We start from the raw sequence: 15,543 nt of genomic DNA on the forward strand, positions 1-15,543 counted from the left end.
AAACCATTGAGGATATTTTCAGTCCACCATATTGTCATCATCACCACACCATCGTAAATTTTTTCTTCTATTACAATTATGGCTTTTATAATCCTATCAATTTATAATCGTTGAACCATACATAATAACAGAATGTATGAATAAAATTCTAAAATTAATTCACCGTGCCATATAAATCAATGATTAAAAATATACTATAATACCCTTTATGAACTCTGAACCCACACAAATAAATAATCCGAGCGTAAAGGGGTCGTAAACTGACCGCTACGATATTTCTGGCCAGTATCAATATAAAGTTATGAATGAACTTAGACATGTGTTCCAAACTTAACAAAGACGTCTTCAAAATAGATCAATACCGTTTGTAAGATTGTAAATATAAAATAATCTAGTATATAATTTAAACATATTGTCTGCCTAAGAAACAAGATATATACAAAATATGTATGTACAATAGTTCATACCGATTCATGCCATTATTTCGATCTTTTCTCCGATATAGTCATGTTAAATTGGCATAGGTCATTTTCTAATATCTTATGCTAACTATGTAATTTAGATCTTAATAAATTTGTTAAAAAAACATAAAATTAATTAAAAAAGAAGCAGATCCAATTAATCTCCAAGGCCTTCATCACTTCAGTGAATATTGAAAAATTAATTATAGAGAACGAATCTATTAAGTTACAATCTTTGCTTTAATTTTTTAAATTATACCAAAGGTAATGAATTTATATTGTAAATAATTAGATTATATTTACACCATTTGAAAAAAAATTAAGTTCGATTGTGATTTAAGAAGCTCCGAAGAAAACATTTTTTTTTAAGCTAGAGTTAACCTCAAGAAGAACACTGTCAAGTTATCGTATTATCATAATTTAAAACTTTTTTTAAAGTCTAAAATTTTGTAAAACTTGTAAATTTTAAGCAACGGATTATGGGTAAACAACAAAGCCTTTCTAGAATATTGATAGATTGGTAACACAGTATCGAATGCGACGCCGCGAGGCTACACAGAAGCCGCTTGACGAGGGTTGATCATAAATCCGCACCTAATTCCGACCGATATATTTGACAAATACTTCTACCATTTTTATTCAATACAAGCTTTTGCCTGGGACATCGTCTGCGTGGAATTTATTACTTTCTTTGAAATAACATCGACATGTTTTGGTTATACAATTTTTAAAATTGAAAATAAAATTTATTTCGTTCCATAGAATCGCTTAATACGAATTGGAGTGATAAATTTCAATGCTATTCCGACTGCAATGTAATATCAAGCAAACTTCTGTGACATCGTTGGGGAGTGTTGAGCAAAATCATTTTGAATCGTGTTTTTGGTGTAGCAAATTTCTCATCCATTATTACTTTCTTTTACAATGAAGAATAGAACCCGCTACACATGTTGTTACAGTTAAAATGTGAACTTTAAACTTAATAATCGAATTGTTCTTGTATATAGATTTAAAAAGGTTATTTCTATATACATGAGGATACATCGAGAGAATATTTTTAAATTTGCATTTTTTTCCTGGCTAAATGGAATAGCAAACATTTCGAATGCATCCTCTTTCCTCCTTAGAAGTATAAAATAATTGTAATTTGTTTCCATTAAAAGCGATTAAATCAACTAAATTAGCTTAGTTTTATTCAATAATCCTGGCTTGATGTCACGTCGGATAAGATGTTATAACTCCTTGAGTGACGAGGGTTAAATAGAATCATGAGTCATCTGACACATTCATTTGACTTGACCTTGAAGTTTCAATTAACAATAACAAAACACGTGACATTGTGAAAGTAAAGGTTTTTGATCATTTAGTTACATATTCCAATATTTGATAACGGAAATGAAATATTTTAAGATTTTTACGAAATTAAAAAAAAAATGTTAACTCCATTTTTTTAATTTCGACGTTCTCAATGTTTATGTGGAAGTTTACTTTTATAACTTTTACTACTGACCATTGAAATAAAATGTTTTATTTAGTATTTCCTTTGTCCGAATAAAGAAAGATAAATTCGGACGGCACTATAGAAATGGGCCAGCGTTCCAGTTACTTTCCAACCAAATTACACATAGGCTTGGAACCTTTGTTTAAAAGCTGTGACCTTAATTTAACGTATTTTATCAAATTTCTATATATCAAAGGGACAAGGAGAAATTTATCTATACAATGTAACGAAAATAGCGACTAGTGAGTTTGTGATTACGATCTCAATATGTCTCAAAGGCATATTACAAGCAAGAAACGTTATAATAAATTTTCCTCCTTTAAACTATAATATTTCATCGTATAATTAAAGACACATTCTTCCACTAGCATACGTAATATCTATTACGTATGCTAGTGTAGTTAGTTGGTAGTGTAGTGTAGAAGAACCTACGTATTCTGTATACTTTGAGTATACTTGTATAAATGTATACTTGACATCATAAATCGTGTCACAACAAAAACCGTTCGCGTGACTGAGCTCTATGAAACACACATACCACATTACATTTAGGCCAACCGTCTACACGTCTAGAAGGTATTATACATTTAACTATCCCATAAGAAATAATGAAATAAATTACACAATTATTTATATAATTGAATGGGAGAAAATATGTTTTATTATATAAATAGTAAAGCTTTTGATTCAGATTCTATTTTCGTTATTTATCAAATATCATTTACTAACGGTCGCCCGAATTAAAAAAAATATTTGATTAGTAGCCTACGTGTTCTTCCAGACTATGTTCTATATGTAAGCCAAATTTTATCGAGATCCGTTCAGCCGTTCTGAAGATACCTTTAAACAAACATCCATCCATCCATCCGTCGATGTAAACATACTCATTTATAATATTAGTAAGATTTACGGGTGCAAAGTAACACTGTGGTTAAAAAAAAAGCAAACTTCGCAATAGTCTTGATGAATTGGTAGAACATCAATTTGTTGTCAAATTAAACAAAAGAACGAAAATTACAGCATTGTCACGACAACAAAATAAAAGTATTTGATGTAAAGGTCAAGCGAATGCGCTGATTACTTTGCTATTCCGGGTCAAACGAATCAATCAACAACAACGACACGGTGACAAAGCGTGACGCATTCACCTCCTTTCACTTCCTTTAGTGCCTAAATGTAGACTAGAACACGCAATATACAACAATGTTTGACGTGTGAACAATTAACCTCTTTTAGAGTTAAAGACAAAGGTTAAGTATCACCTAATAAACGATGTTTACATAAATTTAACAAATTTGTACAAGAACTAAATCATATAAGATACATTTCAGCAAAGTAATTTTACGAGAAATTAATAAACGGACACCGGAAATGGGTTCTCATAATTTAACTCAATACGACTGAGTCTCGGCTTCTCATTTACTTTTCGATTATCTGCCTAAAGTAAATGATGATGAATTGCATATCATATTTGTGTGGGTTTGTTTTTAGTATATTTGTAATTAATGTATTTGTTTAAAAATAATACAATATTCGATATAACTATAATGTTTTAGCTGATGCCCGCGACTCCGTTCGCGTCCGAGTTGAAAACATTTAACAAGTAGCCTATATGTTCTTACAGATTGTGCCAAAAATGTACTACATCTGTGCCAAATTTCGTCAAGATCCGTATAGCCGTTCGGGAGATACCATCTTCATACATCCATCCATCCATTGATGGATCCATCTAAACTTTCGCATTTATAATATTACTAAGATTAATAAGGTTGTATGGGTTTCATGAGATATTTACATCAAGTTTTATCTTATTTATAGGTTTGGTTTCATTGGGTTTAACCAAAAACATTTTAGCACGCCTACCTGTGGTCCAGAAAAGAAAGGGTTGTAATATTAACATGAGATGTCCCTATGTACAATGAAGTAACATAGTTCATGTTGATACGTTTATATCTGTAACATACAAATTTAGTTTAATATGTTTTCTATTTACAGTTATCAGCTTCAGTGGAAGGCGGTGGGGCGGTGGATGTTATTGTGCGCCGCTACCGTCTCGAGAACGGCAACTCTCTCGGAGAGAAGGATGAGGTCGGAATAAAATATTACAACTTTCCAAGTATTGAAATTAGGATTTTTGGTATTGTTAATCCGTCAATATAATCTATGTCAGCGGTTTAACGAACCTTGTGATTTCTGGAAATGTGTCACCAATTATTTAAATGAATACAGAATTCTGTTAATTCTTAGTAGTATTCAATAAGTTCGACGCTAATGATTTGGCTTTGTTTCTAGAAAATTCTGGTAATACTAAAAATAATTTATTACTAATGTTAGATAAAGTACTCTCTTGTAAAACTAGACGCTAGTTGTGTCCAAACAAATGTAATCATCGTTGCTTTTTAAACGTAAAATAAATTAATTTGAACGTCTTTTTCAGTTGTTTGGTCCGCCGAGCGCTCCGGTACTTGAGAACCCCGAGTTTCAGACGAGATGGTACTTCAAGTATTTTCTCGGTAAAAGTGAGTATAAGCATACCTTTTTCATAAAAAATTCTTTGTTGTTTTTGTCACTAAATTATTACGTGCCATTGTTCAAAACACATGTACATTATTCTTACGTAATAAGTTTCTCATTTCTTTAGTATGTAATTCATCTGTTTGCGACATGGAAAAACATTGCAGAGCGAACAGGTGTTTCGGTTGTGGGAAAAAAATGACAAAAGTAAGAACAAACGAATAGAATGACATTTGACATACACTTTGTTTGCATAAAGATACAATCAACTTAATGGATATTCCAATTTGTAAAACTCTACTAGCCCGTGTCAAACGTACAAACTCTTTTTGGATATGACATGAATAATTGATAACTCTAACAGTGTTGTAATATATCACACGGCTCTGTATATTTTTTATTAAAAAAGGAAAAAGTACATTCGGTCTATAAAACTATAAACACTACATTGAATATTTGTGCTTTATCATAGAACTTCTAATTAAAAACGTATTTGTATCAAGTTTTGTCCAAACTCTACGGTGTACTTTATGTCTTTAAACGTGCAAAATAAACTTTTTTATTTAACTTGCACTGAAGTATACAGTTAAGTAAAGTGTACAGTCCCCACCCTTTCAAAGTATAATATTCTGTTTATTCCAATTTCTTTTTTACTATTTCTCACAACTATACTTATGGATCTAATGATATCATATGAGTCGCCGTTTATCTTCTTTTAAGAATATACACCAGGTTTCAATATTTTTAACTTGAAAATTACCCTTAATTTTTCTATGGTTATATGTTATATTGGTAATAGTAAATGACCGTGATCTTGTATTGGAAAGTTTTATAACCTCCATTTTCTTTGCCTCGTCTTTTTTGTACGTTAGACCTAGTAATAGTCGTAAAACTTCGTTTCGAAATAATCTCTCTTAAACCACCCTTTTCCTGTTTCCATTTATTCCTTTCTCATCTTTTCTAAGCTGTCTCCATAATGACGATCTTGAAAGACTTTGTCTTAGTTATATTAAAACAAAAGAAATATAGTAACAATGTAAAAGAGATCTAAGTCTGTATACCCATACTGATTTTCCACGTTACCTTTAAGATCTTTTGAATTAAGGTGAAAAGTTTTTTACGTCAGTTTACATGTTACAGTTTACATGTGATCCATTTATAATCAATTTCTAAAGATTTAAGCCTCACGAACATATTCAGATCTCAGTCTGTTGTACACATTTAATACTTCTTATTTTTGCCGAGACCCCTGATTCTCAAAACTGGTCTGGATAAAAGGAACAAATCCCACTCCAGATTAAAATCAGTCGAGGTTTATAGGTCAAGAACTGTTTGTTTACATTGCTAGCGTTGGAAAATATATACAATTTTAATATATTAAAAGCATGCTTTTATAAAAGAAGCATTCGAATAGTATTTACTATTATAAAGCTATGGATTATGCTTCCATAATGTTCGAGAAACATATGACGTCCATATTGTTTATTCATATGTATGTGAATAATCATACATTTAAATGAAACTACATAACAAATTATAATTGGTTATTTTGAATATGACACAAATCTAAAACTTATAACTCTACGTTCGTTTCAAAAGCGTTTGACCTTTTTAACAACAAACAACAAACAAATCGGTTTTCCAATAAAACTTTTCAATGTTTCCGCGCAATGTTTGCTTTTCATAACTACTTGGAAAATTGCATATGTATTAGGATATTCATTATTCATAGTAATTTTGATATTATGTAGCGAAATATGCAGAATCAACATAAAGCTATCATAACATATAAATTAGTTCACGTGTTACTTTCTATATACGAAAGAAATACATAAGATGTCAGGATAAAAGTGTGATTATGAAATGACGAGAATTATCACTATCAATAAGCAATAATCAGTTGCTTTTATATGATCAAATCACCTTCCTATTACTGGTAAGAAGCGTTAAAATTTACGTTTTCTTTTAAAACAAACTCACTATCTTACTAATATTATACCTATGTATATATTTATTTTGCAATCATATTTAATTATAAAATAAAAAACGACGTCTACTTAACTTACAAAATCTTTTGTCTTACTAAATTTAACAAACACGTATGTTGTGCTCATCTAAAGTCAAATCACGAAACCCGTGATTGATGTCTCAAAAGTTTTTAATCTATATAAACTGCGTTGTGTTTTTATTTTAAGCAAACAAAAAATTTCAAAGAACATTATAAGTCATGATTCTATTAAAAAGTTTTCCAATAAAGATTAAATAACTTTCGATGTCGAAAGAAAGGGCTATACACTTTGTTGTTTAAAGACATTTACTAAGATTAATTGGATGTAACAACGAACAATTCCACAATATTTTAGACATTAGTTAAAACTTTAAGTACATTTATAAATAGAATCTTACTTACTTATCTTTATATCTGAAATATAATAAACTAATTGAAATACAGATAAATAGTTATACCAAAAAAGCAAACAATACAAAATTGTCTCAAAAATGTCATTGTACTAATAAAAAATCAAAGAAATATTTGCCCACATTCATATGCCCATATAATTTCCCTTAAACTTACACAAATAAAGACTATCGAATTCTAGAAGTATATCTATTGGTTATTATTTTCATAAACATTTCATACAAAAAGTACTCACGTGAAAAGACAATCACGTAAATGGAATGACTTCAAATGATAATATACTTCGGGACGCTAAGTAAACATGTCTCCACTTTTATTTGATCATGAATTATTAACTTAGCGCTACGTGGGCAATGTTGAAGTGAATTAACTTGACTAAGCTATTTATAATTCTATAGCAGCCAGATTGAACTACCAAGTATTCGTTTCACTTTTTATATACAAAATATTAATCTTAGTATCTGGATGACCGAGCTTTGCTCGGTATTTTTTATTTTTTAAATTGTGTTTTTTGGAAATTATATTTAAGTACGAATTACTAATAAAATGATGATGAAGGAAGTTTACCTCTAATACGCCTCCTTTTGTTATTTTTCTTCCAAGTTTATGTTTAAGTTGATTATCAATAAAACACGAATAAAATGACATTTTCTAAAAATGATTCCTAGCTAGATCGATTTATCGCTCCCCTATATACTAAATTTTATGAAAATCGTTAGAGCCGATTCCGAGATTCCAATTATACATATATATACCTAATATATATGTATATATATGTATATATATATATATATACAAAAATTGCTCATTTAAAGATATAAGATATTCAGCGATAGAAGGGTTATTATAAAATTTCAGAGAATACCAATCGTTTATTACTAATACTTATTTTAGAATGTAAGGCAGTAAACGAGCAACTGCGTAATCTGATGTTAAGGGCTAACTTATAATTATTGCATTGCTTCCTTAACAAACAGAGAAAAGAAAAAAGATATATCATGTTCTATATATGTAACAAGTGATATCTCATTATTAGTAAGGAGGTATTAGTATCCTTTGAATACATTACTTAAGTAAAATTAAAAGTTCTTATAAGTTTCTGTTCATATTTTCGCCTTCAAATGTCAAGAGACTGAAACTTGTTTCATTCACGTTGAGTTTGCTTTATTTATAATTAATAGAGCTTCTTCATAATTGAATAAGTTATAACGTACACATTCATAGCGAATATCTTTTATAAGAATATTTAACTTTAAAGATTTACTTTCACTTCGAAAATGTATTAAAATAAAATTTTACTTAGTAATGAAAAAAATATTTTTTATACAAAATGGAGATCATAAATATATTCTTTTAATATATTCAGATTCCCTTAATTTTAATTTCTCGTCTTTTATTAGAATATCCCTGTCTTATATTAGCATTTACTCGAATATAGTAAACAAGCTTATGGAAGTAATTCCCCGACTGAGCTGACCAAAACAATATACTTTATTTAGCAAAACAACACCCTAAAGTTCTAACGATAAGTGAGATTAGGAAATGTTATTCCATTCGTAAACCAAATCCTGTGTTACAAACTAAACAAATATACGAGTTCTGAAGACACTAACAAGTTACTTATTACCTTCATAATCTACGTATGGGTTACTTATTTCTACCTAATGTAAATTAATATTCTTTTCTTGAATTGATTATTTTTTTTTTATAATAATTCGTCCCATTGAAATATGAAAGAGATTTCACTTTATTAGCTCTTTAACACTTTATCACACAGGATGTTTTATTTATATTTTACAGTGCACCAAAATTACATAGGCGTAGACGGAGCGAGGGAACCTTATTTACTTAGCGTTGTTCAAGAAGGGGCGGGACTTCTACGTGCGATATTATTTAACAAAATGGTTAGTGATACCAAATTAATATATTTCAAAAATGAAATATTTTTTAAAACTTTTAAGCCCTGCCCATTAATATTTTGTGGGTAAAATTTATTTGATTTTATTGTGTTTTGTTTATAGGGTGCTCACAAGATATATTTACCAGCAAGCGCTTGGAGTGGTGGTGGTGGTCAAACGCCCACAAGACCCACAGTTAAACAAATCCTTGGTCAATTCACAGCCATGGAAAGAATAGATAAAGTCCCTCGAGAGGTGAGAAATGTTTCTTTTATTATTTTAATTAAGAAATCAGTATATTTTTTTATAATTTTTGTAACTTAAATCTGTTGTATTTTTGTATAGATTACGTGCCCGGAACTACAAAAGGATATTTTGCTTCTCGAAGAACAAGAGGGTTCCGTGAACTTCAAGATTGGGATTATGCTAATGAGGCCTGGCCAAAGAACCGACGACGAAATGCTCTCTAATGGTAAAATTTCACAAAACCTATGCGCAAAAAGAATGCTTTAATAGCGGATAACACATAAAAGGTTCCGTGTATTTCAGAGAAAGGCAACGAAAAATGGGAGCGATTTATCTCCCTACTGGGCGACAAGATTCGATTAAGAGGCTGGAACCGTTTCCGAGGCGGACTCGACGTCAAAGGTAAAGAGCCAGGAGTACCGTTTAAACTCCCCAAACTAAATAATGCCCAACTTAAATGAATTACTTTCTACTAAAGTCACTTTTGTGCTTCCTATACTTTTATATGTATATACGAGCGAAAAGAGATTTATGTATAGTTTGTCGTAAATTATCAATCTTGAAAATAAATTACGTCCTATAATAAAAATAAATATAATTGTGGGTTTTAACTGAAGAAATTGTTTTAAGGCGACATGACCGGCAGCCATTCGATTTATACGATGCATCAGGGCCATGAGATTATGTTCCACGTCTCCACCATGTTACCGTTCTCTAAGGATAATAAGCAACAGGTAAAGAAAATAATTATTTTCCACATTGTATTATACAATTGCATTAGCTATATATTAATAACCATAATTTTAACTATAGGCAACTGTTAGTAGTTTGTAGCTTTTTTTTCTATTTTAATAAGCTTCCAATTATGAGAGATTGTATTAACATGTAATTGTTCGTATTATATTTTACAGCTGGAAAGGAAAAGACACATCGGCAACGACATAGTAAACATTATATTCACAGAGGACTCTACGCACAATACATTTAATCCGCAATACGTTAAGAGCCACTTTACTCGTATCCTTTTAACAAAAGCTAACATGAAAACAATTTTTTGCCACGGCAATGACCATAGTAGCAGCCAAAAGTAACTAAATTTCATTTCAAGAAGAGTGTGAGCCTAACTCTTTTTGTAGAGGCTGAAGAGAAAGGTTAAGAGTTTTAATGAAATCCCATGTAAATAAAATAAAGTTTCTTGAGTAAAAAATCAGACATATTCGCGGTGGTGTCGGAAGTGGAGGGGGAGGGGTACCGGCTAAGCGTCTACAGCGATGACAGCGTGCCGCCTTTCGGACCATCTCTGCCATGCCCGCCGGTCTTCAACGACCCCCAACTCTTCAGAGAGTTTCTATTGGTGAGTATGTCACTTAACTTACCATGATTATGAACTTTTTCTTATTAATAATAATAGTTAACAAAAACACCCGACTAGCACGTCTCCACATTTGCGTTTGGTTTAATATAAGAAAGGTACTCTAATGAACTGTTTAAGCATCATTTAGATGGTTCTAAATATTCTTTGTATATTTTATTAGCGGTAAGCCAATCTTAACTTGTGTATATAGAAAAACTTATGAAAAATTTGAACAATGGAGCAGAATCTTCTAAGACAGGCTTATCTGTACACTGCACGGTAAGTTTGTATTGTTCTCAGGTTAAATTGATGAATGGTGAGAAGGCGGCCTTCCAGACCCCGACGTTTGCATTGAAACGTCAGCGAACCCTCGACACCCTCATTAGAGATATCTACGCAGAACACTGCTCGGATCACAAAGTCGTAAGTGGATATAAACAAATAGAAAAACTTAGAATAAATGTAGAGTAGGTTATGTATATCACGTAATAAAGATACAAATAAAGATAACTAAGTATTATGGTCTTGTCTTATCCTTGTCAAAATATAAAGAAAGGCACAACTGTTCTTTCATGGAAGTCAAGTCCTAATTATGTACTTGTGACACACAGCTGACAGCCACTTTGTCTCGTGACCTACTTTCATGATTATTCGAATATCTCACAAGGTGAATAGACATTTATCTCTGGGGAGAACAAAAGAACACTTTTATTATGAAAATGTTGTTGCGACATCATTTAAGTAAATTGTATTAAATACTTTATAATTATATAAAATTCACAAAAAGAACAAAAGTTAGTGTACATATATAACTTTGTATTTACACGTTGTAAGTAATTAATATATTTTAATGTACTCAAAGTCTTTTCTGTCTTTATTGTTTCAGACGTCTATTGATAACGGTTGTTTCTGGTAAAAATCTGTCCGAACTAATATTTAAATCAAAATATGGTGATAGCCGATGCTGTCGCGGCGCGCGCTGTCGGACGTGTGGTCAGGGGGTGCAGGCGCTGGCGGTGCGGGTGCAGCGCGTACTGAACGCTTCCTGCACGTCGGCCAGGCGCTCAAGCTTGACGCCGTTCTGCGCGGAGACGCGCCCACCAGCCTTGTCTCCACTGGTATGATAAAAGATAAACCTCCAAAAGATTATTTTTTCAAGATTGCAGCAGACTACTGGGAGATAGACTTGTATCTGTTGGCGATCGGAAGACTTAGAATTATAAAACATGTTCAGGTTCGGGTGGATCGCGTCGGGCGCCGTGGGAAGGGCGAGTGTGGCGCGCAGCACCACTGCCAGCCACTCCGGTCTGCGCTGAACAACTCTCCGAGGGCCGACTGTTACTTTCCACTACTTCTAATACCTACATATTAGAGGGTATATATAGTATTTTGCAGATTGCTCAAAATGTTTAATTTGTTTGTATTTTGTCAATATAGTCTCATAATAACAATTATTTCAGAGAGCGGTACAACACGAGTAGTGCTGCGCTGGGAAGGTTGTGTGCGGGCTGCACGTGTGACGGAGCGCGTCGGTTTGTTCCGCGTGGGACCACGGGTGGTAGCGGGCGGCGGGTCAACGACGGGCGGTGCAGGAGGCGCAGGGTTGTACGCTCTGCCGCTTCCGGAGTTGTGTGCCGGCGCCTGGGCCATGCGTCCGCTGCAGGACTGCAAGCACGCGCGCCTCCCTCGCACTAAGACCGCACACTACTTCGACGTTATCGAAAATGGTGATTATAACATTTGCTGGCTGTGATGAGTGAGCGATGAGATAGTTATTATTGAGCATCTAAATTATTACATTTGTGTTTAGTTGAAGGAGGCAAGACGTTGCTAGCCGTGGCTATTGGTAGAAGAGTGATCTTGTTACTCGAAGAACAAAAGACTGAAAACGAAATGGGCTTTGAGTATACGCATATTAAGGTTTGTAGCATTTGTCTCGTATTCATAGCTTTTATACTAGACTATTATAATAATACAATTGTTTTACATTTCAGGACATCCAATTAAATGAATCTCCAATTTTAATAAAACTGATGGACGGTGAAGTAGCGGTTGTTGTGGTTGGCTATAAACATCATTGGGAAGTTCTGGAAACTACAACGGGACAGGTAAAACGAACAACAAAATAACGTATTTATTTTGCAAAATATTATACAAGTTGCAAAAGTTTATAAGGTCGTAGAATCCATTTAGAATATTTACCGTAAGTAATTTTGTAAGATCTGCAATAACTGATCTGAATGTGCTTTAGGCCATAAAACGAGCGGAGGGATCTGAAGACAGCGGGCCACGGCGCGGCGCTCTAGTCAACGCTTTGCGGATTGGCGACGAACGCGACGGACAAATTATATTATGCTACAATCGTATGTTACACATAAACTATAAAATACTTTTGTTATAATAGATTAAATATTGAAATCTAATATATATTTTATGTAAACAGATACTTGCCATTTTGAACGTATAACCAGCAAGGGACTTGAAAGTGACAGCGAGTACGATTTTCATTGGACAACAGTGCCCACGGCTGTTGGTGAGAGACATATTCTATTATGTTAATTAGAAAGTATAAAAATGGAAATTCTACCACTATCTTGAAATTTTCGTTACAGTTTGTGCGTTCCCGTACATAATGGCGTTCGCCGAAGATCTATTAGAAATCCGGCTTGTCGCGAATGGCTCACTAGTACACGCCGCTTGTATTCCAGGACTGAAGTTGCTTTGCGGTCGAAGAGTAAGTATTATAATATTAAGTATTTGAACTTATATGAATCTCTTAACAGTTTATGCATACATTTTTAAATGTAGTAGACTTATCAGCTTTATACCAATTTATGCAAGGATTGATGATCACATATTAACGTAGACAGAATCTCGTGTAGCGATCATTACAGGATATCTTCTACGTGGCGTGCGCGCCGGAGTACGTGCCGCTGGGCCGCGAACTGGATCCCGGTCTGCACGATACCTACGACCTACTCCGACACATCACCAGGCAGCCCAACACATACTCTGTGGACGATGATGACGCTGACAAGTAATTATATACCCTCGTATAGTTACTAATATTTTTCATAGCGAGATCGTCGATCGATCGAATCGATTACTAGTATAGGATATAATTAATTTTTTAAACAAGACATTGTTTGTGGTGTAAAAATATATCCCAATTTATATCCTTTTAAAGACTAATCGCAACGCTATTGCATTAGAGGGTATTCAAAATATTTACCAGATAGTTATTCTGCAATAAGTTAGCTTCAATAAAATTAGTAACAATCACTAAAATACTAATAAATACAGTTCTTGGGGTTGATAGTATAAATGTTTATTTTCAGAAGCGATCAGTGTCAGAACAATCGCACATCAGAAGATAATTCAGCATCTAGTCGTAGCAGCTCGGTATCCTCGGATCAGGAGAACATTCGTCCGCCGCTACAGCGCATGGCGCCCGTCTCGCCGCCCACCTCTCCTCAAGGTTGGTAATTTTCTTAACACGTACCACAACAATATGATTTTTACGTATGAACATTATTTCGCCAGGCAAGGCTGTGGCATCGAACTTAATAAATACTACGTAACGGTTTACTAAAAACACATATGTTATTAATAATAGATAAAGAATTTAATCCGCGTCCTGTTCGCGTATCTGTTTTTATCAAAAGCGCCACTCAGGTAAGCCAGAAGCACAATTAAATCCTTTAGTTACGAGTATAGAGCATTATGTGACGTCTTAAAAATAACAAATGTTTTTAGAGCTTGAGGCGGTAGTACTTATTTGTTTTTTTTACAGTGCTGCCAGAGAATAGTGGGCGATGCGTCCGTATATACAAGATCCCTCAGAGCAACCTGAGCGCAAGTGCTTACCAACGACAGTCTGTTTCAGCGGATCAAGTTGTAACATCCTACTTTACAGACAGGTATTGTTTACCGCGTGATTTTTGAAAACTGTACCTTCTTTTAAGTCTTTTATTATTATTACAAAGAATTTAAAGAAAGTTTGATCGTATTAATATTCCAAGATCTTCTAACTACGTAAAGTCTTGAACAATTTTGAAAAAAAAAAAACATTGCCCGAGTGTCCTAGGAGTACAGTTAGTTGATTTTATTGGTTTTTAATGACTTGTTCCAGACCCAATAGCATAAAACAAAGACTAGCAGAGCTAAGACTGGACAGTAAATCACGTGGTGGGGGCGAAGAAGATACGCTGTAAGCATTTATAAATGTGGGTTTCCACTGTCGAAATACTTTTATAAAAACATAATATTATCTCTCTCATTCTATTTGAAAAAAAAGGGACAGCATATTTTTTAATACAAGTACTACGGCAGTGAGTATTTCACTATAATCGATTTCTATGCGATTGTTAAATTGTATTTACATGTTACACCAATTACTTCATATTTGATGTTGTTATTAAATTAATATAATATATTTAATGTAATTGTAAGCACCTACTTCGAATAACTATCTTTTTTTACATTAAAACAGTTGACGGATAATTTATCTGGAATAAACGCACATGGGCTACAAGAGAAAATGGAATATTATTTATTATTTTCAAGGTCATCTTTCTAGCGCCTTGTTTATTTCTTTTTTTAGTAAAACTAGAAATAAACAATGAAAATTGCAGATATGTTATCGATAGAATTAGATTACAGAATTTAGTAAATGTTATAAGGAGTAATAATTGGTTTGAATTTTAATAATTTTCATGTATATAATTGCTTATTATATATCTTAATTGCTAATATTTGTAGTGTAGTTAGATACTAATTAATTTGTAATTTGTTAGAAATGAATGTCGCACTACTATGAGTAATTCTTGCACAAATCTTACGCTCAAATTATGGAAATGTATGTATTGATGTTTTTTATGAAAAATAGTAAAACTTATATAAGTAATTGGAAACCAAATATATGTATACCAAAGATATATAAAGTATATTTTTCCGTAAATCAACGTGAATAATAATTTAAGAAAATCTATTATACATTTATTTCAAATGATTTAATAGAAAAAAAAATCTTGTTGTATTTATTTTTAATTTTCTAAACTCAAATTTAGCAATCTGTACAGAAAATGTCTATTTACAAAATTAAATTTAAAAAAAAAAACATTTATATTTTATTATTTTTATTGATTGAA

General features: G+C 32.6%; 1 protein-coding gene across 1 annotated transcript in view; it reads left to right on the plus strand.

The window, feature by feature from the left end:
* LOC106117076 (GTPase-activating Rap/Ran-GAP domain-like protein 3) overlaps positions 1 to 14,778 on the plus strand; it is a 37,616-nt gene extending 22,838 nt beyond the window's left edge. The window contains exons 3-24 of the mRNA XM_013311148.1: positions 3,958 to 4,050; positions 4,400 to 4,481; positions 8,696 to 8,799; positions 8,917 to 9,048; positions 9,139 to 9,265; positions 9,343 to 9,441; positions 9,670 to 9,773; positions 9,951 to 10,056; positions 10,251 to 10,393; positions 10,694 to 10,816; positions 11,352 to 11,511; positions 11,628 to 11,768; positions 11,854 to 12,120; positions 12,204 to 12,313; positions 12,388 to 12,501; positions 12,645 to 12,756; positions 12,837 to 12,926; positions 13,006 to 13,127; positions 13,288 to 13,430; positions 13,732 to 13,871; positions 14,187 to 14,313; positions 14,526 to 14,778. Coding sequence (XP_013166602.1) covers positions 3,958 to 4,050; positions 4,400 to 4,481; positions 8,696 to 8,799; positions 8,917 to 9,048; positions 9,139 to 9,265; positions 9,343 to 9,441; positions 9,670 to 9,773; positions 9,951 to 10,056; positions 10,251 to 10,393; positions 10,694 to 10,816; positions 11,352 to 11,511; positions 11,628 to 11,768; positions 11,854 to 12,120; positions 12,204 to 12,313; positions 12,388 to 12,501; positions 12,645 to 12,756; positions 12,837 to 12,926; positions 13,006 to 13,127; positions 13,288 to 13,430; positions 13,732 to 13,871; positions 14,187 to 14,313; positions 14,526 to 14,607 — 2,721 coding nt within the window. The 3' untranslated portion in view covers positions 14,608 to 14,778. The remainder of the gene's footprint in view (positions 1 to 3,957; positions 4,051 to 4,399; positions 4,482 to 8,695; positions 8,800 to 8,916; positions 9,049 to 9,138; positions 9,266 to 9,342; positions 9,442 to 9,669; positions 9,774 to 9,950; positions 10,057 to 10,250; positions 10,394 to 10,693; positions 10,817 to 11,351; positions 11,512 to 11,627; positions 11,769 to 11,853; positions 12,121 to 12,203; positions 12,314 to 12,387; positions 12,502 to 12,644; positions 12,757 to 12,836; positions 12,927 to 13,005; positions 13,128 to 13,287; positions 13,431 to 13,731; positions 13,872 to 14,186; positions 14,314 to 14,525) is intronic.
* The last annotated feature ends 765 nt before the right edge of the window (positions 14,779 to 15,543 follow it).

The sequence above is a fragment of the Papilio xuthus genome, unplaced genomic scaffold (genome assembly GCF_000836235.2).
Source record: "Papilio xuthus unplaced genomic scaffold, Pxut_1.1 DF827680.1, whole genome shotgun sequence".
NCBI lineage: Eukaryota > Metazoa > Arthropoda > Insecta > Lepidoptera > Papilionidae > Papilio > Papilio xuthus.